Genomic DNA, 26,589 nt, shown 5'->3' on the forward strand with positions numbered 1-26,589 from the left:
TATGACCAATACTAGACATTTTAAAAATTATTTCTAAAATTCCGATGCATTACAATTGCAGGCATAGACTGCTCTGAAACAAAAAGGGATTTCTAAAAATGCATAATTCTCTACCATGACCATTTCCCTCGGGTAGTCCCGACTATTTGCCTACAGGTGCTTATGAGTAAAAACAACATCAACACTCAGGTGTGCCCACGATCACAGCCTCCTCGGCGGTAAGGGTGGAGAACACCCAAATGGCCTCAAAGCCGCCTCAACATCGGAGCATGCGCTTGGAGACCAGACAGACAAGAGCGCAGGTCGGGGGCTGTGCTGCAGGCCCCCTGGCCTGATGCCGCCCTCAAACATTCAGACACTTAGGGGCGCAGGCCATCCAGGACTATTATTGATCGTCAGCATTTTATCAGACTATACGACGTTTCAGGACTTGGAAGGGTTATCACAGATTTAACTATGTCTACGGTGGAGCTACTCAGTGTGCACAAGATAAAAAACACTTAGGTAAATTTGTGGCATCCCCTCGAAGGAGAACAGAAAGTGTGCAGTCATAACTTCAGATAGTCAAAGAGATGGAATCCAAACCCATTTACCCTTGCGCTAAAAAAGATGTCTCTCTGCATCACTACAAATCATCGATGGCATACTACAAAAGGCATAAGACATCGAAGATTCTGGTAACCAAAGCAGTAAAATTCTGCAACTAAGACATAGCGACATCCTTAAAGCTTCTACCAAAAGAAAGAAAGAAGAAGAAAAAAAAAAAAGCCTGAATCTACAGGACAAATTAAGTCCCTTGTTTCCATCTTTTTCCCAAATCTTCACACAGTTGAGTGAGTGCCTCTTCCCATGAGTATCCTTCCACTTACCGAGGGTATTTAAAGGATTAATTGTTCTATAATTTAAGGTTCTTGGAATTAATCTTCCTAAATATCAGTTTATGAATGTAAATTTAAAATTTAAAAAAGGAAATCCTGCTCAAGGACTACATAATCTGCAAGATACAGAGACAAGGCTTCAAGAAAAAACAGTTGCACTTGTGGTCATCTTAGAATTTACTTGAAGCGGCCATCTTAGCATTCAGAGGGAGGTGTTTTGTTTTGTTTTAAATAAACAGGAGTCTTTATTATCTCTCCAAACTCTGTCTTTCCACTATCCATTTGGGGAATGAGCGTGTCATCATTTACATATTCATGTGGGAAACTGAGTGACCGTCAAAACGTTTCTTGGGCAGGATAGGGTAGGCCAAGAGACAGACAGAAGTGCCCTATCAGGCAATAACATTTACTTCATGTTCACTGTGTGTGAAACACCTCTACCTTGGTCGTGCAGGGGTGGCCAAGAGTAAAAACCGACTTACTTAGCAAATAAGCATTTCATCATTCAGTACACTGATTTTAATATCATAACTTCAATACACAAAGGGAAGCAAACAGAACGTATAAGGTCACCAAAAAGAACAAAATGAATTAAAAGAACAGGGAGGAAATAGGAAAGAACAGGAGCCTAAGTATATTTAGCACACCTTCAATATCTATTAATTATAAATATAGATCTTCCCTAAATCAGTGTTAACTGCAAAGGGAATATTCATGATCACTTTGCTAAATAAACAGATGTTTGACTAAACTTACAACTTAATCACCATCATGCAAGATTATAATCTACTATCATTAAAAAACACCACATACAAACTTAATTTAAAAGGGCTTCCAGGGCAACTCTGAGTTCTTCATTAGAACCAACATCATTACACATTTGAAAAATATTTGTATCTATGTGTAATTTACATGCCTGTTGATAAAAGACAGGTGTAAGGACTGGGAAATGAAACGGAACCTCAACAGCAGGTGAGACTTCTCCCACTCAAACCACCATGATTACCTTGGCCAATTTCAGTAAGAGAACTACTCAAAATTACAATATGCTCAAGCTGTAAAATAGTCCAAGAATGACAGGCATACATGGTTAAAGTTTAAAAAACAAAACGAAACACACAGACCTTAAAAAAAAAAAAAAAAAAAAAAAGTCAGTACTACTTTCTTCCAAGAGCCAGAAACCATAGTCAACTTCTTCCTGAGGACCAAGGTGACCATCTCAAGCTCACAATCAACACAAGAATCTTCAGACTTACTGAATCCATTCTCTTTAAAATGTGGCTTCAGTGCTTTTCACAAAAACAGCTTCCAGAAGGGACAGGTTATAAAGATGACAGTGAGGACAGAGGAGACAAGAGAAGGAGAGAGAGGGTGCTGACCTTTCAATGTAGAGCTACCAAAAGGCTGGGGGCTATTTGGCTAGAAAGTAAAAGCATCACCTTCCTCCCCGGCATCGGGGTAATGACAGCAAATGCTTGCTGACATTCAGCAAAATGACAAGGGCTGCCCAAGGAGTGGCCTTCACAAAACGTCTAGGTAAAAAGCAGAGCTTCAAGGGAAAACGCCTTCCAGACTAAGGTTCCTGGACACTGCAAAAAGCACCTCTTCAAATTGAAGACATACAACAAATGGCCAACACCTTGCAAGTTCGTGGGGCTTCCGACAGGCGTACACTTCAGTTCCAGCCCTAGCATTAAGCTCTGCACCAGTCGTACACGTGTCTTCCTTTTCCCTAAGAGGAAAGTTAAATAGTTGTTTGGATGAGACGTCGGGTCCTGTGACACTGGATGTGACTGAAGGGTTTAAACAGAAATCCCTGAAGCAAAAATAAAATGGGGGCGGGGTGACGTGTTACCTCCACAGCCCTGCCCAGTGACGGGTCTGTGTCTGGGTTTCTACCTCATGAGAGGTACAAGCAGGACCAGTACCAGAACCCAAGTGGGAAGAACAAGCCAAACGTGATTTCTCTCTCCTTGGAGTCCCCACAGCACTTGGTTATATCCCTTCCGGTGCGTAGCAGGTGCTGCCTTGTTTAACACGTGCTGGAGTTATTTCCACTACCAGACTGAATTTCTGACAGTGGAGGTTTTATCTAGTACCTTCGGAGCCCTCCTCATCCCCAACGCAATACATTGTTCAAAGTAAGGACTACGTAACCACCTGAAAAACTGTTCAGCTAGAAAACGACTAGTCACTGCGAACATCCCTGTGGTGCAGGCTTTGCAGAGCACTTTCATACAAGTGGTAGTACGTGGTGCTTGCCACACTCCCCCCCACCCCGCATACCTTCTGCTCTTTTAAGTATGACAAACAGGAGTTAACATGAACTTCTTACCACAGGGTTTAAATATATATATATATATACTGCAACACAGATGAGTAGGGTTCAGTGGACCTGGAATAGTAACTCTCTGAAGAAGTTCCTCCAGATACGTTTCTGGCCTCTTTGGAGTGAAATGCTGAGTTACTACCCTTAGTGACCCTCTGGGAGAGTGACAGTTCCAGAAGCTCAAAGCTGCTGAAAATGACACTAATTCCGCCCTTTGGTGATACCACAGTGGAGAACAAGAAATACCCTTTAATTTGATGCAATTTAAACATCAGCCAGATACACATCTTGGAGGCACATGATGTCCTCTGGTCTCACGGGTTCCGCCTGGGATCAGTCCAGCTTTCACGCCCTTTTTCACACACTAACCCTAACATCACAACACCCTTTGTCTAAGGCTACCCACACTCAGCTACCTATCAAGTAGATCTCTTCACCTAAGATTAGAAAGAATACCTTTCTGAAGTCCCTGCATGACTTACCTTCAGGCTAAAGACAAGCTAGGTGGTGAGTCTTCCTGCTCAGACTATCAGAAAGGCAATCTAGGAAACTGTTCAACCCCACAGTGGTAGCATTCAAGTTGAGAACAACTGAGAACAAGACAGCAGAGCCCAGCAACTTCAGGGTATTAGATTTAACAATAAGGAATCCCTTACCGGTCTCTAGGGAAACACTGGGGAATTAATTACAAGGCTTTTAAAGATATCCAAGCTCCCCCAAAAGGACACTAAATAAGTATACAGTATTATCATTTATTAGGAGCAAAGTTCAAAAGTAGAGAAATCTACTGTGTTCCATTCTAACAAGGCAGCCTTTTAAAGTCACCTGAAGAAGAGAAATATTAGGTGTCTCATAAGGGCCGTAACAGATACACAGCTGAAGGCAATGTTAAAAAGTGAGGGAGGGGGATAAGTGCTGGCCAAGAAGCACACCGGCAAGCAACAGGAAAAAGCTGGGGGTTTGCAATCCAGTTTGAGAATTAGAATCACCTGTGGTACAAAGCCTGCGCTCCATTCCCGGAGATCGATTGTTCTGGTCGACTCCCAGGTGTTGCTGTTGTTAAGTTCCACAGCTAATTTTAAGGTAACACTCTAAGAAACAATGTTTAAAAGAAAGAACAAGCAAACAGAGGACAAAATGAAAGGGGCATTTCAAGAAGCCATCTTGTAGAAGAGAAAACCAAAAAAAAAAAAAGAAATTGAGATAGGCTGGGACCTGGGACCCTCTACCTGAGCGCTTGCACCTGGACAAACGTCTCCTGAGCAACAGAATACAAAGAAACCATAAGGGACTAAAAATAACTACGCATGGGAAGTTGGGGCAATTATGAACAATAAGATACAAAAAGGCCACCAACCACCACTTGAGGTGCAAAAGCTCTTGATCCCCGCACACAGCACCACCAAGGGGATGGACAACAGACCACCCAAGGGACTTGGGCCTCCGGCCCAAGCCACTGATCCCCCCCTACCCTCGCCCCATTTAAGGGATGAGCTCGCCCCCAGCCTGCCTCGGGAAGCAAGCAAGGGCACCTGTTTCGTGTTCTGGCTCCCTCAGGCTGCAGCATGAGCCCCTAAATCTGTCTGGCCTCTTAACAGCGTCTATTGACTAAACAGTCCAAGGACCCAGGTCAGTGACAAAATCATATTCAACATTTTTAAGAGAGTCATTTTAATTTCTTGAGGAAGTTAGTTATACATAGGACAAGTCAATTCTGGGCTGAAACACCCACTGAAGTATCTGAAACATTACGGGCATTCCTAAAAGAAAATTAAAGTTTCCCAGATAAATTTCATAAATCGGGTCATACTGTAGCTTTTAAGGCAACTACTGGCCCAAATCACAAGACAGAAAAGTCAGACACTACTGCTATTAGTGACTCTTGTGCCGACCCCAACGTCCAGGGAGAGGGTCGGGCGTGGTGGGAGGGGGGGAGGGGTCCCTATGGCGCCAAGCAACTTCCTGACGCCCGCTGTGTCCTACAACTTAACTGACACGACCTGGAGGCAGTGTCAGATCCCACCGGCTACGGGCCAAGTCCTCCAAGACTGCACCCTCAGCTTTCAGGTGCCAATCACAAGTCTTGGTTGTCACCTGTGCTTACCGGACGGCTATGAACTGCGGGTTCCAACAACCTCCTCCTTGGGTTTGATTAATTTGCTGGAGCAGCTCACAGAACTCAGAAGTATTTTACTCACTAGATTACCGGTTTATTTTAAAAGGATATAACTCAAGAACAGCCAGATAGAAGAGACGCTCAGGGCAAGGTCTGGGGAAAGGGCCCAGAGCGTCAACGTCCTCTCCAAGTGCGCACCACTCTCCCCCATTCTCCAGCGTTCACCGACCCAGAAGCTCTCCAAACCCAATCCTTCGGGCTTTTAAGGAGGCCTCCTTAAACAGGCATGACTGATTAAATCATTGGACACCAGCGATTGGTTCAACCTCCAGCACAACCCTGCCCCCGAGGTCAGGGGGTGGGACCGAAATTCCAATCTTCCAGTCACAAGGTTGGTTCTCCCAGCAACCAGCCCCCATCCGCCGGTGAGCCAAAGTCACCTTATTAACATAACAAAAGACACCTTTGTGGCGAAATAGAGCCGAAGGCCAAAAGGTATGTTTACTATAAATCACGATATCACAACTATAATTTTCTCCCCCTACCTCCAGAGGAGACAGAATATGCAACAATGCTTTATAGAGAAAGAGCTTTCCAGAAGGGAAATATTTAAACTTTTAAGAAACGAGTGGCTATGACATCTTTATTATGGAATAACTGAAAATTCCCCAAAGCGTTAAAAGAATATAACTATTTCAAACATTTCTTAAGGCAAGCTTAACAAGATTTACACCTACAAGATTTTATTTGGGTTAGATGCCATCGCTTTTAATCATAAGACCACACCCAGAACAATCCCACCAGATCCCCACACATACCACAGCCACCCAGGAAACACCCACACAAAAAGGTTGTTCTCAACCATAACTGCACATCAGAAGCATTTGAAGAGCTCTGAGGGAGGAAAGGGGGGAAAAAACCTATCTGGGACCCATACTTGGAAATTCTGATTCAGTAGACCTGGGGCACATGAGGCTTTTAAGAGATCCCTAGGTGATTGTGATGTGCAGTCAAGGGCTGAAAATCGCTGCATTAAAAACCTCGACACTTAACATTTCCACTCTGCATTTTCTGCTGATTGAGCCATGTTGCTCCAGAGTCAGACCATAATCAGTTCTGTTCCATGACACACAGATGAGTTACTGTGATTCTTTAGGGCGGTGATTTAGTGGGGTTGAGACACTGATGAGTTCATGGCTTTGTTTCTCATTAATCTTTTACTGTGTTCCAAGTTGTGTGTGCTTTTCTTTCCACGATTCCAAATCAACACGTAAAAAATAAGTGTTTAAAAAAGTACCCAAGCTACCTTTTTTTGTTGTTAGCCTTTTGCATTCGAAAGATGCTTGATGAATAAAAGATACCCACCCCCAAACACACAGGCACACCAAGCATGTGTCCATTACAAACAAATGTAGCCAGTTACCCTTAGAGCAGGAGAGACTGCAGAAACCTGTTTTGCCCTGCATCTTAACACCTGAGATCTGTGCTCGTAGGCAACAATAAGAATTTAATTATGGAGAGCAACCTGAACCAGAAGAGATGTTCCAGAAAGCTGTACCTGTGCTTTGGGCTGGCAAATATTGGGGGCTGCGGCGTTGGGGGCCGGCTGGGGGAACGCATGTGGGAAGGTTGTCAAGCCCCACTCAGAGGCTCTCTTCTGACTAATCTTTTACCACCATGATTTTAGGACTTGGAACCCAAGATTTGTTATCCACTTCCAGAGCAACATCTCAGAGACCATGCTCATCAGTAATTACTCAAGCAGACACAGGTGCTTAAGAATTTCCAGAGCACCTTGGCCAAGAAATCAACTGTAAAAGAAACCCACAGACCTCAGACAAGACAGGCTCACAGAGCAAGAAGTCCGGGTCCAATCTGCTATGTGGCATTTTCATTTCTACATCTCTTGCATGGTCATCCTGGGATCTGGGGGTCAGGATGCCGAGTCTTATCCAGTGATCAGCTATATACCCTCAATGAGTTACTGGCCCTGGGAGGGGGCATTTTGGGTGGATTTATTATCACCCACCCAGGGGGAGGGACAGCTAGAGGCTTCATTAAATCCGGAAGAGCTCAAAGCAGTCCCTTGAGGATGCAGGCCAGGGGCGGGCAGATGATTATTACCAAAGAAATCACAGTGGTTGTCTGGGCCTCAGAAAGCACCCAGCACTAGGGAGAAGCAAGTTATTAAAAAAGACAATAAAATAAATAAATCAGCCTTCTGGGTTCACATAAATATTCTGCTAATCAGTTAAAGGACAGTAAAGGGAATATAGAAGAGTACCTAACATTTAATGGGATTTGGGGAAAATATTACACTTTCCAAAAGTTACTCAAGTGCGACAGGGAGTCTGTGAGCTCAAATTACTTCTTCAAATGACCAATATACTAATTTCTTCTTCAGAACCACAGGGAGGGACCCACACAAATGACACAGTATCACAAAATGATCACCAGCCCTGCCTATTCTTTCCCTTCCTGAAATTGCAGCCACATTTCAGCACAAACCCACCACTCTCAGTTTCATCAGAATCAAACCAGAGAGAGCCGACGTCACTCCAAGCTACACACCTATGCACAAATTAAAATCTCTCCACTTACACTTCCTGTGCACAGACACAACTAACCCTGGAAGTGTCCTTCCAAAGCCCTCTACTGGCTCTTACAGCTAGCTCTCCAGAGCCAGAGGGGAACAGGGAGAAAGTTTATCAAGTGGAGGCAGGAAGGGGGGTGGGGGGAGAGTCATACAGGACACCTGCTATAGGTAGACTGGTAACTCGGCTCTTATCCCTCCATCCTCCCCTGGTCTCCTGTGTTCCCTGGACCTGAATTTATCTGAAGAGATGGTCATCTCTAAAGGATGGAGAGGCACGAAGAAAAAAAAAAAAAAATAGTAAACAGATGCAACACTTTAATCTGGGGTCCTCTCACCTCTGCTGATGGAGTTCTCCCAGATAAGCAGCCGATCCTTAAAGAAACAGCTTTCAGTGTGACCACAACTGTACTGCCTGTGCCTGAGAGGACCTCCTAGGGGTAAACAGCGGGCGGGTCTTGGGCAGGGAACTGGGGGTGGGGGCAGTGCAGGTGGGGAGAGACTTGCCGACAGCAAGTACTGACTCTCAGAGAAAACACACACACAAAATAAGCAATAAGAGTGCAAAATTGTGCATTTGAACAATTTAGAGGAACTCACAGTGCCTTCTAATTATTCCACATAGATGTTAAACATATAAGGAGTTAAAGTAACTGCTGGGTTGGTGCATAATATGCTTTATGCCCCCAAGGCACCAAACCAGAGTTTCTGGCCAAGAATGCAGCAGTTCACCTGCTGAGGGACAGGGCACACAAAGAGTACACCGCACATCTGCGCCTGCATGTCAATGGCTGCCTTTTTGCCTGAGCGTATATTTGGGATGCTGACTGCAGCTTATCACCTCAATGATTTGAGCCGTAACTCTCTGCAAACACCACACCACTTCCTGAGATCAGACAAGACTGCTGCCAGTGCTTAGGTTTCAAACAGAGACAGCAGAGCTGCAGAGAACCTGCATTTGCCTCCTTCCCCGGAACCTTGAACGGGCATCCTCCTCCTCAGGGTGGCAGTGTTGGTAATATTGCTTCAAATTATGATAGTGATTTTAATATCTACTGGCCACCGATGCTGTTGTATTTTAGTTAAATATAGCTGCTTCCTATACACTTACCTGGGGATAACAGTTTTTATCAAAACAGGCTGCAGTGTAATAATCTGCAATGTAATGGTGCAGATACTCACAGGAGCACGCACTGTGGAAGGAAGTCACTGACAGAGCAGCACATGGGACGAAACAAATAATCACTGCCGGCCACACTCACAAAGCTGCCACGGGGGCCTTTGTGTTCCCATTAAAGTGTCTCACCATGTCCCAGCCAGGGCAACAGAAGACAGCAGTGGTCCCCCGGAGAAGATCTACCACCTATTCCACACTTTATTTCAGAAGCAGCAAGTTCAGCTGTTGTGGGGGGAGGGAGCCATCCTGACAATAAGACACAAAGGGCTTGGATCGCCGCCTGCTTCTAAATAACACAAACAGGTAAGGAATTAGGTGATTAGAGAGCCTTGTGCCAGCAGGGCGAAATATCAGCCCCTCTGGGAATGCATGTCTGTGGTGGACATTTCTTGCACTGTGTTACAGCACAACCTGCCCAAGAGCTACCTCAGCTCTGAATGGACTTTTTCCTACTTTCTGCTTCAGGCAAACCTTCTCTTTTAAGAATGAGGATATAATAATTGTAAAGACCAGAAACAATTTATCCACACAAAAATTGGTGGAAACTGGTAAATTATGGTATGTCCACATTCTGTAAAACTGCACAGCCATTAAAGATCATGTTTTAGAAAATTATCTAAAGGCCAGGGGAAGTGCTCTGTTACAAAACATGAACACAGAAGCAGCTAAGAAGGCCGTGAGATATTAACAGTGGTGATGTTGCCTCTGGATTGGTGAGATATAATTTATATTTTCTTTAAAAATTTTCCAAAATTTATGAAGTGAACATGTTTCATTTATAACAAGGGAAAAAATGTCTATGGTAGAGAATGTATGTAAAGATGAAATCAGAAGCTTAAGCCATCTAATGGGGTTCCTGAATGAAAATAATGAATGAAAATTAAACAAATAATAAAGTATCCAGGAGCAGATGCTCAAAGGGCTCAGAAACCTGTACAAAGAGGACGAGTACTGAGACTCCACTAAAAAGAGAGAATCCAATCTCTTCATAGAGTTGGCCTGACTGTTCTAAACAGTGAAATTACCGCCAGAAAAACTTCATATAGGAGACAAGAACATTAAGGAGACACAGTTCACCCACTTTTCTGATGTTAAACACCCATTGGAAATATAAATTTGAATCTCTCTTGATATCAACTATGTGCCCCCAAAATAGTTGCAGGAAATATTTTAACTTGTAAAAATACATTGAAATAAGAAAGCTTGTGTTACAGAGACAACCAGCTGCTGCTTCTGGTAGCTGGCAGAAATTCTGAAAAACAGGAGCTTGGAGAGAAGTCCACCCAGTGTAAGGGAGAGGGTCACCAACCTGCCCAGCCAACATGGAAGTCCAGAGGACACGTCTGGAGACAAGTAAAACAGATCTCAGTTAGGATCCTGGTTCCTGCACTTACCAGAGAAGGAGCCTTGAGCAAGTTACCGAGTCTTCCCAAGCCTCTGTCTCCTCATCTCTCTAACAGAGACGGCGGTGGCGGGGGGCGGGGGGAGCTAACACATGCCCTGGGCCACACTCTGCCTGGGCCACATGGGCATCCAGGGCACCTGAGCCTTCCTCAGTATCCAGCACCCCCTTTACTCCAATTCTGTAAACAATAAACAGACTTCCTCTACAAGAAAGAGAACACCTTGGCCCATTAGAACCTTCCAGTCTACTTGGCAGCTGGACTTCGTATCATGAATGAATACATCCACAAACTGACTTTCAGATCACATCTTTGTGAGTTCATTTAGCATAAATCAATTAACCAGCCAAACAGACCGCACTTCTCCGCCTGTAAAGCTCAGAGCTGAGCCCTGAAAAGAAGCCGAGCTGAGCAGAAGACCTTCTCTAAGACCTAAAAATAAGAAGCGTTCCTCCTCCTCAGTCTTAATAGAGTCATCATCACCCGACAGTAAACACGCGCGATGTACTTCTGTGCACCTGTCCCGATTCAGAAGGCGCTTTAGGATCTTGCTATGCGTGTCCTGAACCGTGACCAAGCTGTGCACATGCCATAAAACACCTGCATTTCCCTCCATCCGTCTAAGTGCTGCCTGCACATGCTGAAGGCAGGCACGCTCCTCTTCCTGCACCCTTCTCCCTGCCGTGCAAACCCAGTGACTATAAGGGCACAGGAGGTGTGAATCCAGCTCTCACAGCACACCACTTCATGAACGTTTTCACTTTTTATCATGAAGTTCACCCAGAAACTGCTAACAGGCCCCACCTCAACTAAACATCAGCTCAAAGAGTATGTCATATACCCTAAGAAATTCCACTGTTCCCTAGAGAGCTCTGTCCTCCGAAGCAGACAAATTTCTTCAGGCGGAACTCTCATATCTCCTTTCACTGGAATCCCCAGGAGGTGTTCTAAGCTGAGAAGGGATACGTCTGGTTCACAGTTGGCTCTGAAACCTGGGGGGAGAAAAGCTCATCCAGGAAACAGCAGAGATATTACTGCGTTTAAGTCCGGCTCCAGGAGGAAAAACGGTACCGTCAGAGACCAAGATCCTGGAAAAGTAAACCCTCGCTTTGCCACCGCGAGGAGCAGCAATCCAGAACACTAGTCTCAAGCTAAAATACAACAGAAACACCTGGCAATTGTGAAAAATGAACATTCCAGGCTCCAACCACAGAGATTCGAACACAAGTAGCTTACAAACTACACCGTGACCTAGCCTCTACTCTGGGGTGAAAGCCTGGACTTCACGTGAGAACCAACAGGGTGCGTGCCTCTGCCTCTGCGCTGGGGCTTAGACAGAGGGTGGGAGGAAGAGAAACCAGGAAGAGGAGGGCCGTGGCAGACCCCTATCCACACTGCAAGTTGGCTGTTCAATTAAAAGATATGGCATCAACGGAAATCCACTTAATCTTTGTCCTCAGAGCAGTCCTGTGCGAACCCAGAAGGCCAGAGCTCATCTGTAGCAGATGAGAGGCGATAATGTTGGCAGCCATATTTGCAGTGACTCTAATAGTTAACAAACAAATGATTTGCCTTTGTAGAACTTCCCATCGGGGGATACCTTAGAACGACACATATGAACATCATTTTCCTAGCAGGGAAGCGGGCAGAGGTGGAAGAAATGTACCAAGGTTAAACAGAAGCCAGAAATAGCAATGAGTCCCTACTCCCTAGCTTCTGAATTCCAAGTCACTTCAGCAACACCACAACGCTTTAAGGTATACAAGCATGGGGGGGTGGGGAGGAGTCAAAAACTGCTTCCTTAGATTTTATACCCTCAAGTGTCCTGCTGCATTAAGTTCAGTTACCTCTACTACCACAGGGGGCTCTGCATCCCTGAATTAGCCATGGCAGGAGGTTATAACTGAGCAGAAAAGACACAGTCAGTGTAGACTGAAGGTAACAGGAGAAAAAGGGAAATAAAACTATCTTCTTAGGTCCTGGCTTTCTCTTATTAATCCTGACCACCACCAAAGACAAGGACCACGCCAGAGAGAGGGAGAGGTCAAGATGGCAACAGAAGAGGGAATGAGAAAGCTGTTGGGAAAAGTATCTTGAAGCTACAATTGTCTAAGGCTTGCTTCCTCCCACAGGCACCATGGAGGTGAACCATACAGTCTCTAAAGAACTGGGAGTTTTGAAGCCGTACCACTAGTTTCAGACACCAAGGTTGAAACCTGACATCACAAATGCCATTCTCTCCTTGACCAAACACTATTCAGGTTCCTTTGAACTCTCTTCTCAACTAGACCCTGCCTTTTGGGCACCGTGTCCATTGCTGCATTGTCCATTTCAGCAAGAATCCAATTTTAGCCAGATTTCCCCACCTTTGATATCTGATCACACTGGATATCTGATTGGGTTTCTCATCCTCCACCATCCCCAAACCCCACCCTGCTCCTTAATTAGAAACTCCCACCCTCCTTGTGGTATCCAGAGCCCAATCTCTCTCTTCCACGCAAAACCCCATTGCAGTGGTCCCTACACCTATCATAAATGTGCTGAATCGAGTGTACCTTACTGTTCTTTAACAAGTGTCATGAAGAAGGAAAAACTCTGCCCCGCCGCAAGCACCCTGCACAGCCTCATTTAAAAAGCAAAGACTCGAATGCGATCAGTCAGCCACCTGCTTCAAATCAGTATCTATCAGCTATAGATTGATATAGACTTGACCAATGAAGACATAAATTATGTAAATTCTGGGAGCAGAGGAATATTGGCCTGGCTTCAACCACGCCAATGTAGTTTTCTAGAATCTAAAATTACATTTAATAAGCAGCTTAAATGTAGTTATCCAAGAAAACTAGAGCAAGCCAGTTTGGTTGTTCATGTTTTAAGTAGTGAATTCAGGTTTAAAGATGACGCTCCTTCTGGCTGAACCCAAAGCAAGGCAGCTAAAGGGCGACAGTGAACTTCATCTCTGCAGAGGTGAAATGAGGATTCATTTGCAGGCTCATGTAGCACCCAAAACACAGCCCAGAGAATTTCAGAGCAACGTTCAAGACGAGGGGGATACCGGGGGCAGTCAGGAGCTCCTTTGTAAGGCATGAGAACAGTAACAGGATGACCAAATTGCCTGTGCCTGGAGTGATGTCATCATTCAAACCAAAGCTTACAAACTTCCTCTCTGCGCTCTGGGAGGGAGGGTGGTAGGGGGAATGGGAGGCACCACAGCAGGGATAGGAGAGGTAACTGAAAGAACTCCAGGGACTTCCCTGGCAGTCCACCGCCCGATGCAGGGGGTGCGGGTTCGATCCCTGGTTGGGGAGCTAAGATCCCACATGCCTCGGGGCCAAAAAACCAAAACCATAAAACAGAAGCAATATTCTAACAAATTCAATAAAGACTTTAAAAATGGTCCACATCCAAAAAAAAGAGAAAAAATTTGTTAAAAAAAAAAAAAAAAACAGGAAAACTAGAGTAGCAGGAGCACAAATCCATACTCTCACCATTCAGATAATTGCAGAAATATTTCCAGGTCAAAGCACAAAAGCAAACAAAAGAAAGGGCACCAGCTTTTATTAAAACTTTTCAGGACCCTGAGGTGGGGGAGATAATGTCGGGAGAGGGCAAGAGGGTAGAGACACAAAGAAACAGGCCACAAGTCTCCAGAGCAGCCACTCAGGGATGGGCACAGGAGCAAGGAGAGAGCATCTTCCCACTTGAGCACATTCAATTATAGTTCAAGACAGAGATATTAGGGGCTTCCCTGGTGGCGCAGTGGTTGAGAATCTGCCTGCCAATGCAGGGGACACGGGTTCGAGCCCTGGTCTGGGAGGATCCCACATGCCGCGGAGCAACTGGGCCCGTGAGCCACAGCTACTGAGCCTGCGCGTCTGGAGCCTGATGCTCCACAACAAGAGAGGCTGCGACAGTGAGAGGCCCGCGCACCGCGATGAAGAGTGGCCCCCGCTCGCCGCAACTAGAGAAAGCCCTCGCACAGAAACGAAGACCCAACACAGCCATAAATAAATAAATAAATAAATTTATAAAAAAAAAAAAAAGACAGAGATATTAAACACTATCAGCTTCTGCCCTGGGAATTCATTTCTTGCGGGGTGATGAGGGTGAGAGATGAAAGGCTGTAGGATTTTATTGCCCTGAATTTTCAGTTTGTCAAGTCCCATTTACTACCACAGGTACCTTAGGACTAATCTGCATCTCTAGGGATGGAGACATCTCTCTCAAACAGAGCCCCGATGACTCTTCTCCCACTGTGGGATTTTATGGATATCTAATAATAACCAGGGGCCCAAATGGTGTTACAAGCAGAAGCCGCCTTATGGCTTCTCAACCGAGAAGCTTACATTTTCCGTGACATTGATATTACGGAGCCCATGCATCTCCAGAATAACTGTAACTTCTTGGTATGCAAACAGGACCGTCTAGACTGAAAGAACCATCACTCCTCCCAGAGAAGAGGATTGGAAGGGGGTGAGGGAAGAAGAGGTGAAGCCAAAGGGCTTTAAGAGCGAGGAGGCAAGCGCGACAGAGGATCTTCGAAGGGGAGGCAGAGGCTGGCCAAGGGCAGGGAGGAACCCGGATGTTTTCCTGAAGACAACACCGAGCTGGTAGTTTAATACACACTGAAAGGAAGAGCAGAGGGCTGGGATAACTTCTTTGCGCTTTACAAGAAATAAGAAATAAATAAAATAAGCTGCTTTGAGTGATGTCAAGTATCCCTCATCTTAAAGTACAAACTGGCCTAATAATCCTGGCTGTCCCAGTGGCCAAACCAGCAAGGGGAACCGGCTGCCAGCTCTCCCGTGCGGAGCACCGTGTGTGCGCTCCCTCACAGCAGCTGCACTAAGAGGGAAAGGGGGGCCAATGAGGCTAGGGTGGGGGGTACAGTCTGCACCCCCATCCGTAGGGACCTGCTCCAGCCAGAGCCTGCGGGAGCCGGCCTGGGCCTGGGGCACACCAGCAGCCCCTCCGCAGACATCCACCTACAGCTTCCGCAGGGCAGGCTTTCTAAAACAAGCCCCTCCAGCCGGGTGAGCAGATGCTAAAGGCAGTTCCGTATGAAAGAAGGCAGCTTTCTCTGAATTCCAGACCACCTTACAAAAGACAACAGCACATTAAAAAAAAAAATAAGAAAAAAAAAAAAAACCTCAAACCTTTCTACCAGCCTCCCTAGTACTGATGGGGAAAACATCCCAGGAAAGATAGAGCAGTAAACTCAGAAAGTCAAGTGTCAGGTTTAGTCTGCCCATTCCGCACACTCCCAGATTATGAACAATGAGAAGAGAGCCAATGAGAACGAAACGAGACATTATACAACAAACACGTGAGTATCAACTATGGGCCGGGAGTGAGCTGGCAACAGATTTGAAGAAATGAGAAATCTACTTGCCCCAGAAAAATCATAGAGTATGAAAGGGGGGCGAGAGAAAAAGGCATTTTAAAGCAGAAACTAGAAACTATAGGAACTACAGGCGTCCCTTACATGGGTTATCCAGAATCAGCAGGACAGCAGAAGGAACCAAATTCTGGTACCGATGTCTGAACACAGAGACGCAGCAGATGCCCACATAAAGGGGAAGTTTCTTCTCAGCCTTACGAAGGGGCCCAATACAGTGAGACAAGGATGAAGGAGATTATATCCACTGGCTTCTAGCAGAGAAGTGAAAAGGTAAGGAGCACAAAGTCTCCATGATGTCTTCACAGCTAAACCGAACAGAGCTCCTCCTGTGAAACAGCAATATGCCGAGGTGGCCACCAGCACAACCCTGAACCACGCAGAGGCATCCGCAGCCGAAAACAGGCTCGGATCACATGAGATGGTGAGATGAAGGCCTATAAAAATGTGAACAGCTCGCAAACTGGCCGAGGATTTCAAAGGCGGGCTGAAATGAAAAGTGACATTAAAAATATGCCTAAGCAATAGGCCTGTCATTTGCAGGAGGAAAAAAAGCAACCGTCTGTGTCCTTCAGCTTCCCTTTCTGGTCTCAGTTCTGAAAAGCCTTTTCCACAGCAGTGACATGACCTGATACTGCTTCATCCACAATCTACCACCCAGTCTAAAGTCTAACTTGTGACCACACCGTGCACAAACTGGTCAGAATTTGAGACTCAATTTCTAAGATTATAAGTATCTTACTAATAAAAATAATTTCCCAGGTCCACAGCACCTATAACACATGAGGAACTGAAACGTTTGGGTTTTGAACTAAACAAAATTTTCCCAGTACGAAGCTAATCAGTCCACCAAGGAATGAAACCTACAACCCTGGCCTGCAGAAGCACAAGGCACTGGATGACTGCACTAAACTTGCCTTGCATATAAATGTTATGCCAAAAAAAAAAAAAAGTAATTTATCTAAACACAGTGTAGATAGCTCTGCAATCAGTATCTCATAAATAAAGAGAGAAAGATGAAGGGAAAGCTTCTCTAATTGATTTTACAATTTTTTCCAAGCAAAGAAATAATCTGACAACCAACAAGGTCAACAAGAGTTTAAAAAAAAAAAAAAAAAAGATAGCCCTCAGGGGAAAAAGCGCACCTAAAAACTCCAATGAATCAAGACATCTGAACTGCTATCTATGAAAGAGGGATAATTTGGGAAAGCCTGAGTAAGAGTAGAGGTGTTAAAAGAAAGTCAGTTGGGGACCAACCTGCAGAAGCACTTAAAATCCTGAAATTAACCCCTCTGGTGGACAGAACCCAGTCTGCCCCGGGCTACCGGAATACTATTACAAGGAAAACCAGTGCTCAGGGAGAAGCAGGGCCCGTCACCCCAATGGTGGCAACTAGACTGAAACCAGGACTGGGGAAGAGGAAGTGCCTACAGAAAACCAAGCCATGTGTGACCCAACCATCAAAACGAGCAATCCAATTAGGAACTAGGAAAAAACCCAACTGCAAAAACTCCCTCCTGGGGCCTTTCGACACCAATACACTGGCTCAAGTCGCAATGGCTAGCAGAAGCAGTCACGGATATTAGCGATGGATTAGGAGCGCTAAAAATGATGTCGCTCAAAAATAATGTATGGATTAGGTCTTCAGCCTCAGCAGATAACGGCGATTTAAACATTTATTAAATGCCTACAGTAGTCACAGCACTCTGCAAGCTTCGGAAAAAGAGGGGAGAGAGGAAGTGGAGAAAACCATACCATTCCTGCCGTCAGGGGAGTTTAGGCTTCACGGTGGAAAGCAGGCCTGGACATCAACAGACAGAACAGGATGATACAGAGAAGGAAAGGCCTGGGTATGGAAATCCCTGGCCTAACGAGGCTTTCGAGAACCAAGGCAAGAAAGAGGGTTACCTCAGCACAGCAGCTATGTTAAATGGTCATAGAACAGTAAATATGATGGGGCTGTCAACTCTGGAAACAAAAGAAACTTACTGCAGCTGACAGGACTGAAGAGAGACAAGAAATATGAACACAGCAGCACTGGGAAGATTTAGATAAATTGAAAATACAGAACTGGTAACAGTGATGATTAAATGAAGGGAGAAGAAAGAGAGAGAGAGATGGATTGAAAGACATAAACGCACAAGGTTCAGGGAAGGCTTAACAAGCAAGACCCACAAGGAGACTGTTAAACTCCCACAAAAATTATTTGTAGGGGAGAGGCAAGATCATGGGAAAGGGGATGCATTAGCTAAAGGACACAAAAGAAAATATAATTTGTAATAGAGAGAAAAAAGTAAACCAAAGGGAAACAGATAGGCAATTGCTGTCTCCTCCAGGTTATAATTCACTTACAAAGAGCGGTGGAACATACATTTTAGGAAACTGGATCCACCCAGATATGAAATGTCTTGACTCTGGTGACCACTCCAGCTGAACAACAGGTATTAATCTTTAAAAAATGACTGGATATATACATCCTGGAATCTTAAATAGATGAGCTAAGACCAAGCCATCGTCTCCTAATAGTAATTTTTTCAGTCCTCTAACAAAGAAGTTTCAAGTGTTCTTCTCAAAAATGCCCAGATCAAACAAATCTGAAGCCGGTACAGAATGCCTCTGCTGGCGCTCTGACATATTCTATGTCCTTTGATCACATTGCTGCAAGTCCCCAAATCTCTCCATTGGAAACCGGTGAAATGCTATATCCATTTCAAAGAGCTTCTGCTTTTCTCCAAGGTCCTCAATGCCAGGCTGGAGTCCCTCTGTAATTTGCTATTTGCCTTGTGCTTCCCAGTCACACACGCAAGATCACAGTCAGTGGGTTTACTGGTTTGCCCCTGCTGCACTTAGGGACTGCAGCCCCAGAGCTTCCTGTTGGTACGCATCTCAGCTGGCGGCATCGTCTGCTCTAGGGTCCAGAGGGACCACTCGTCATGCTTTCAGAAATCTAACCTGGAGGAAATAGGTTGAGAACCACCTTCAGTCGTGTCTAAATGGCAAAGCACCCTGGGGTCCTGCACAACAAATGGTGATATTAGCACCTGAAACCACCCTGCCTCTGAGAAAAAACCCTTAAGCATTGCGAAGTATCACTAATAATGTGCCTACCTGCAGCTCCGTCTCCCATCACCTACCTAAAGAGGAGACCCAGTGGGCTCAGGCCTGGGAAACAAACCCCCCAAACAGGCAGCAAGGACTCTGGGAGATTAGGCAGACTGCAGCTTTAACAAAACTGATCCTACAGTGCCCAGGTCTGAATATTTAGAGGCCGTGCTGTGAAAGAACATTTATATGGTGAGTAAGTTCACAGGGAGGAGGCTGAAAGACAGGGCGATGGAAACCAATACAAGTTGAAAGGAGGAAACCACAGATGAGAGAAACTTCCCGGTGTGTGTGTGTGTGTGTGTGTGTGTGTGTGTGTGTGTGTGTCCACTTCCCGGGTGTGTGTGTGTGTGTGTGTCTTTGCCCACTTCCCGGGGTGTGTGTGTGTGTGTGTGTGTGTGTGTGTGTGTGTGTCTGTGTCTGTCTGTCTGTCTGTCTTTGCCCACTTCCCGGGGTGTGTGTGTGTGTGTGTGTGTGTCTGTCTTTGCCCACTTCGCGGGGTGTGTGTGTCTGTCTGTCTGTCTTTGCCCACTTCCCGGGGTGTGTGTGTGTGTGTGTGTGTGTGTGTGTCTGTCTTTGCCCACTACAACAGCACCGCAAGATCGGACTTCATGGGGAAATAAGTCAGTCCCTTCATCAAACACCCAGGGGTTGTATTTCCTTTGTCATTAACACTCCAAGTGTAACACAAAGCCCGCAGCAGCCCTGGGCAATAGAGCACTAGGTTTTCCAGTTTCAGATCAAAGCCAAAAGCTCTCTAGGAAGTCCTGAGATGCACAGTGTGTTGTCTCCTTTAAGGCAGCAGCTCAGAAAACCCATAGCCTTTCGCCAAGATTTAGCACTTGTATCTTTGTGGCAAACAACTGGATAACACAGACTACACCTTTAGAGAAACCCTGATACATGTTCAGGTCACAGGAGCACCACATACCAGTGTCCAAAATGGATCTCAGCCTGAAGGAGCTACATCTCCAAAGAGATGACACTGGATTCACCCTGAATGATCCAAAAGCTTGGTGCCACAGAAACAGAATCAACAGCATCAGACATCCAACTGTACTCCTTCTGAGGGAAATACTACGCACTCTAGCTTTTAACTCCGTCACATGTTCCAGCAACAAATCAAGCTCTAACCAAAATCTGGGAGCCGTGGCTAACCCATGAATTTCCGGGTGCTACTGGAAAAGAGCTGCCTAGAATGCAAACAGTTCCTTTGATCATGCAGTTTTGTCCAGAGCCCTTCCTCTGGCTACAATCAGAAAGTAACCAAAAGGGGGGAATGGAAGTACACAGTTAGCCTTGGGCAAAACCTCCTTGCCTTCATGTATAATTTAATAGAAATGAATTTGTCTCTGTATTTAAAAAAAGGAAAATCCAACTTGCCCTACTATCCCCACAATATATAGAGGTGTCTCAGAAGATCTGTATTAGCTAATGTCACGTTAATTTTTAGGGTAGGGGGAAGATAGACATTAAAAGAACCTCCCCGTTCTTACCTGAAGGGCAAGCCCCACTGGGTCATCAGCTGGGAGCTTGTAGGCAGGCCCACCCATAGCAGGAGTCTCTGCACACCACCTGCATGCCCCTGAGGAAGCTCATGCAAAGACTTTCCCTCTTCATCTCCTCCTCCAGTTCCTTAATCTGCACCTTATCCCACTCTGTTCTTTTGTGTAGAATGAGCTCCAATACCATAAGCTGCCAAGTTACTTTTTCTCCGTTTCAAAGCCACTGACACCCCCTCCCCCAAAATGTCCCCAAATTCGAGAGAAGGCAATCTCCTGAGGGTTTCATTCAGCACCCTCCACGGTCCCTCCGTCACCTCCAAACAACTGTCAAACATCCTTTGTTTCTGTAAGTATGAGACCATTCCCCAATTCCCAAAACATGCCCTCGACGTCTTCTTTGGAGAGTCCATCAGCCCTGTTCTAACTAGGACAGCCGCATCGTCTTGTACACATTGTGCCGTGCAGGAGGGCACCCGGCCAAGCGGACCGAGGGAGAGTGGGAGCTAAAATTCAGCCTCCACTCTACTTGCCAAGCCATATGCCCTGACGTGAGGCTGCCTGAAGGAAGGGGCACCCTTCTCTAACCTGCACAAGGGTGCAACGTGGCCTAACAGAGGTCCCGACATCCATGCCTTGAGTACTTGACTGGACTCCCCTTGTAGTATAGGAACTGTTGGTACACAGTAAAGAACACCAGGGAAACCAAAGACTCCAAGGGGACTCCTGCTTGCCTAGTCATTACACACATATAGTTACAGCCTCACTGGGGTCTCTGGGTGATTTCTATTCCTACACCCATACTGTAAATCTCTTTAAGATAAGCAGAGAGCAGAATCTCCACTCATCGTGAGGGTCCCAGGGAGAATTCTTCAAGTAGAAAGACTCCTCCAGCATGAGAGGTTACTGGGACCACATCCCCAGCCTCTCCTTCCTCATACCTTTCACCCCCAGGTGAGCTTTACCAAAAACAAAACCAGAACCCCTCGCTACAGATCCGTTTTCATCTAGCATGATCTTCTTTCATGGACGCAAAGTACTTTCATGTTTTATAAATGAAAGCCACCGACACAAGCACACTCAAACCCAAAAGGTGCCATCCCTTAAAATCGTTCAAGACAAGAGCCTACAAGGCATGGCAGACGTGTTTTCAACACGTGACCTCTGCCTAACTCCCAAACTCATTTCTTACTACCTCCTGGCATTAAGTATCCTCTATTCCAGTCATACAAAATTACTCGCAGTTCATCACATGCCCCACATTCTCTCTCTTTTCATGAGTATCCGGCAATATTCACAGGACATGCATGGTCTGGCCCTGCCCATATTCTGGACCACACAGGCATCACACCACTCATGCACCATCCACAGAGGCCATCCATTCCCTATTCCCAAACTCACCCGGTTCTTGTCATTGCTGCTGTCTTGGTCAGAAATTGTCTTCTCCCCACTTTTTACCTAGTTAACTCTTAAATCAGCCTTCAGGCCTTAAAAGTCACTTCCTCAAAGAAGCCTTCCCAGATTATGCATTCTTATAAACGCTAACCTTTCCTTTCATAATACAAGACATAAACGTGATTACTTGCGTATTTCCCCTACTAGATTTTAAAGTTCCATGAGAGTAGTTCCATGAGGGTTTACTCCCCACTGCAACCCCAGCATAGCATCTGGTACAAAGTGGGTACCCAGTAAGTATTTATCAATGACAATGAACCTATTCATCTGAATTCCTAAACCTATGCTGTCCATTACAGTAGCCACTACACACCCGTGGCTACTGAGCCCTAGAAATATGCTGGGATGAACTGAGATCCGAGTATAAAACATACACCAGATTTCCAAGACACAGTAAAAATAAAAGTAAAATATCTCATGAATTTTTTACATTCATTAAATGTTGAAATGATACTGTTTTGGATATAGTAAGTCAAATAAACTGCATTAAAATTAAGGTTCTTTAAAACATAGCTACTAGACAATTTTAAATAACACACAGAGCTCACGTTTGGGGCTTGCATTATGTGTCTATTGGACGGTGCTGGTCTAGAGTGCCCTTTCTCTCATCTGCTCACTTCTCGTCCGTGAGCACTCAAGAGGTATACGAGCTGCTCCTGAGAAGACTTCCCAAGCACCCACCACAACAGGGCTCTTCACAGCACCCACCACCACTGTACTCAAAGTGTATTATATTAATTTCTTATGTGACCCTCATTAAAATCTTCCAAAGGAATTTAATGAACAAATAAGGGAAATCATTCTTCATTTCACTCAAAAGCCGTATGTTGACTCTTAGAGCTGAGACTCACTTAGAACTTTCTTAAAATGGAGTAAGATCTCAGGAGTGAACAGAAGTCTAACAAATAAAATAAGAGATAACCTACCTTGGTAAAGAACAAGAAATTCTATAAACATGATCCTGCCTAAACTGGGAAATGTATTCCAACAACTTTCTGTCATCCGCTAGGCTAAGGGAAATCCATCCATTACCCCCTGAGGAGTTCCAAAGGAGCCGAGAAAAACAAAAACTTCTCAGTGGTAGTTTAGTTCTTACTCGAGAAAACTTGCTATCATCAGACCTAAGCTATAACTCCCCCACGCCCCTAAAAACTGCTTAAAATTCAGCTACTGAGTCCCCTTTAACATAATGCTTTGGCTGATGATGCAGGCAAAAAATTAACGTTCAAGAATTCCAAAGTTGTGGTTGCCGTGGGAACCTTAATTCCAACTGCATGGCACAGATGCAGAACTGTGGACTAGTCCCAGTGCTGACAAAACCGGACAGGTGTATTTACTCTGTGCAATGAGGCAGAGCTACAGTTACTGAGAGAACCTTATTTTGGCATTTCTAGGCTTTTGTGCATTTACATTCTCAACCTTACCACAATCCTGTTTGCTGCATTAAATTGCCTCCTCTGTGGGATAAAACGGCTGCGGGGTTGGGTGTAGAGATGAACTGATTGGCCAGACATTCAAAGAACCCATCCTGTATGGGTTTCTTACGCATGATCTGACTCAAAAGACAATCAAAATATTTTCATTTGAATCTTATGGGCTGTCTCTAAACTCTCACACAAATGAAAACAGGGCCTGAATTTCAACTCGTGAATGAACCAAGACGCGCAAAACATCAGAAAAGCAAATTTCAAGTCTCTAGAGCTACAAAAGGGATACATTAAAAAGCCACACAGCACTAACTTCAACCACACTGTTCAATTTGCCGGTGGCACCGGCTCTCACTGAGGACCCAGTTCCATAACCAATCGACACAGTTACACACTTTAGTTATCAGAAGGCAAAAACAGGGGCTAAAAAGATGTCTGTAAAAACCAGACAGCCAGGGCTTCCCTGGTGGCGCAGTGGTTGAGAATCTGCCTGCTAATGCAGGGGACACGGGTTCGAGCCCTGGTCTGGGAAGATCCCACATGCCACGGAGCAGCTGGGCCCGTGAGCCACAATTGCTGAGCCTGCGCGTCTGGAGCCTGTGCCCCGTGACGGGAGGGGCCGCGATAGAGAAAGGCCCGCGCACCGCGATGAAGAGCGGTCCCCGCACCGCGATGAAGAGTGGCCCCCGCTTGCCGCAACTGGAGAAAGCCCTCGCACGAACCGAAGACCCAACACAGCCAAAAATAAATAAATAAATAAATAAATAAATAAGAAAATCCTTAAAAAAAAAAAAAAAAAAAAAAAAAAAAAAAAAAAAAAACCAGACAGCCAGATAAACAAGAAGTCCAACCACAATCCCTTTCCCCAACCTGTTATAACTCATAACAATGGAAAGAAAATGACCACAGAATTTAAAACAAAACTGCCTGCAGTTTTCAGCCTAAACATAATTTCCCAAAGTTGACATACCAAAATCATACACATTGGCTAGGCAAGCACCCTTGCTGCCAAAAGATCCAACAAACAGCAAGAAACAGTACAGCTAATAATTCTAGTTACCACTTGGAAAAGATGAGTAGGTGGCCCCAGATAATATATATACCAAGATTCATTTCTTCCTAGAGCAAAGACATACAGATCAAATCAAAATGACCAGCAGAACAAGCCTTACTATCATGCATGTGAGACATAGATCTTTTCCTCTCCTTATCCTCAGATAATAAGATCTCGTTAATAAACAAGCCTCATTTACCACCTAACATATACCAACCCTAACTCCTCTCCAGCCCCTTAGGGAGGAATGCCAACAGGGCCCATCGAAAATGAAGGAGAGTAGTGAGTGTGGTTCAGGAGAAACTGAGACCTGCCCAATAGCAGCTAGGCTGCAAATACTAGGAAATAATACTTTGGCGACTTACACTACTTGTCCGTTAGCATTCTCCCACACATGGATCACATCTAACTAATTCTCCTTCTCTTCCCCTTTGGTTTTGGAAAAGAGGCTTTGCTGCTTTTCTCATCTCACCTGTGTATTCTCCCCCTCCAGCCTCGGTGGTCGGATGCTGGACAAGTGGATGGTCTTGTAGTCCCCAGAGTTCAGCTTCACAACAATGGCATCGGCATTCAGCACCTGCATCACCTGTGGGCGAGAAGGCAAAAATGCTTGAATGTTGCCTCGATAGCCCAAATCTCGTAGTACACATGCTAACGAGCAAGGCACACCCAATTACAGGAAGAAGGATGAGATCAATAGCCATTTGGGGTAGATCCAGTATCTTTCTTTATGGTACAACAATGCTGAAGAAAACTATCCTATAATTATCAGCCCCCAAAGAGATGGTGATTTCTCAACGAGGTAGGATCTGTATCATTCATAAAGACAGTCAAGCTTTTTTTAATCTTTTGCCCTGACCAAGATTTGTGGTTAACTACAAAGCTTACGAACTGGAAATCCAGTCTCTACATGCTATTGAAGATTTTCCTTGAAACAGGTTCTAAGCTACAATCAAAATGCCTATCACAACATGATTCTAGGAAAAGAGGCAAGGGCTGGATTAGAAGAAGGTAGCAGCACTAGATGAGAAAGAACCAAAATAGGACACCCCAATGCAGAGCACAAAAATCAAAGGCAAGTGAAGGGCAAAAAGAATTGTCATCTCAGCGTGCGAAAGGAGATGCTAAGCTGTTAATCTCACCGGCAGAAACATTAAATTGCTAAGATATTACTTCAACTACTCTGAAAGCCTCCTTTTCAGAGCACTACTATGGGCATCTATGTTTTGGAACCCAAAGTCAGTAACACTGGACCCCACTCTCAGCCAGTGATTAACTCCCAATCTGGGGTAGTTTATGAGGATATCTATTCAAGGGCAAAAGCACAAATATTCCTCTGTAGAGGTTATTAGAACACTCCACCAATGTGTAGAGAATAAAATTCCACTGAAACCAGACTAGGACCATATCAGGGTTGTAACTAGACCTCATAATTCAGCCAGCAGTCTACAATTCACCCAATTGTATTCAGAACCTGTTGTTACAAGGCTGTTTGGATTTTTTTGCAAGTAACACTTTGCTATAAGGTAGCTATAGACTACAAAACACCGTCACCGTCTGCAGAACCAAAACTAACTCTCCTAGGCTTCAATCAGACCCCATCAGGAGCAAACAGGTAGCTGAACAAACTACGGGGTCAGGTGCACCGTGAGTGTAGACTTGCAAAATTCCCCCTCCTCTTTTATATGTGAAACAAAAGGAGCCGGCCTCTCCTTTGCTGTGGTGGGTATCACACTGGTAAGTATCCTAAAAGAGCCTTCACTAACTATTCTCTGGAAGGCTCACAACCTTTTACAACAGAATATACCCATTTATTTGCAGACTCCTGCGAAAGTAGCTAGTCTCTACCTTTTCCAGAGAACCAGCCAACCACACACAAAATAGAGTAAAGAGTAATTTAAGGGACAATCTGAAGAAGGAGCAAAAAGCAAAACCAAGTGAGAAATTATACATGACAGGAAATAACAGGAGGAAAGCGCCATCAAACAAGATGAATGAAAAAAGAAAGATGACAGCTGGAATCAAGCTATAAGTCCATGGAAGGCTGACTACCGCTTGTGGACGGGAAGACATCCTGGGGTTTTAACACGGTAAGTAATGGAAGCAGTGTAGAGAAAAACAGGCCAGGGCCAGAAGAGTAGTAAAGAGTCTGAGA

At 45.0% G+C, this 26,589-nt stretch overlaps 1 protein-coding gene across 3 annotated transcripts in view; it reads right to left on the reverse strand.

Annotated features, from left to right (window-relative positions):
• SND1 (staphylococcal nuclease and tudor domain containing 1) overlaps positions 1 to 26,589 on the reverse strand; it is a 417,958-nt gene that overhangs the window by 319,305 nt on the left and 72,064 nt on the right. For all 3 annotated transcript variants that reach the window (XM_007177207.3, XM_057550039.1, XM_007177206.3), the window contains one exon: positions 24,907 to 25,020. In XM_007177207.3, the coding sequence (XP_007177269.2) occupies positions 24,907 to 25,020 (114 nt within the window). The remainder of the gene's footprint in view (positions 1 to 24,906; positions 25,021 to 26,589) is intronic.

This window comes from Balaenoptera acutorostrata, chromosome 7 (assembly GCF_949987535.1).
Source record: "Balaenoptera acutorostrata chromosome 7, mBalAcu1.1, whole genome shotgun sequence".
Taxonomy (NCBI): Eukaryota; Metazoa; Chordata; class Mammalia; order Artiodactyla; family Balaenopteridae; genus Balaenoptera; species Balaenoptera acutorostrata.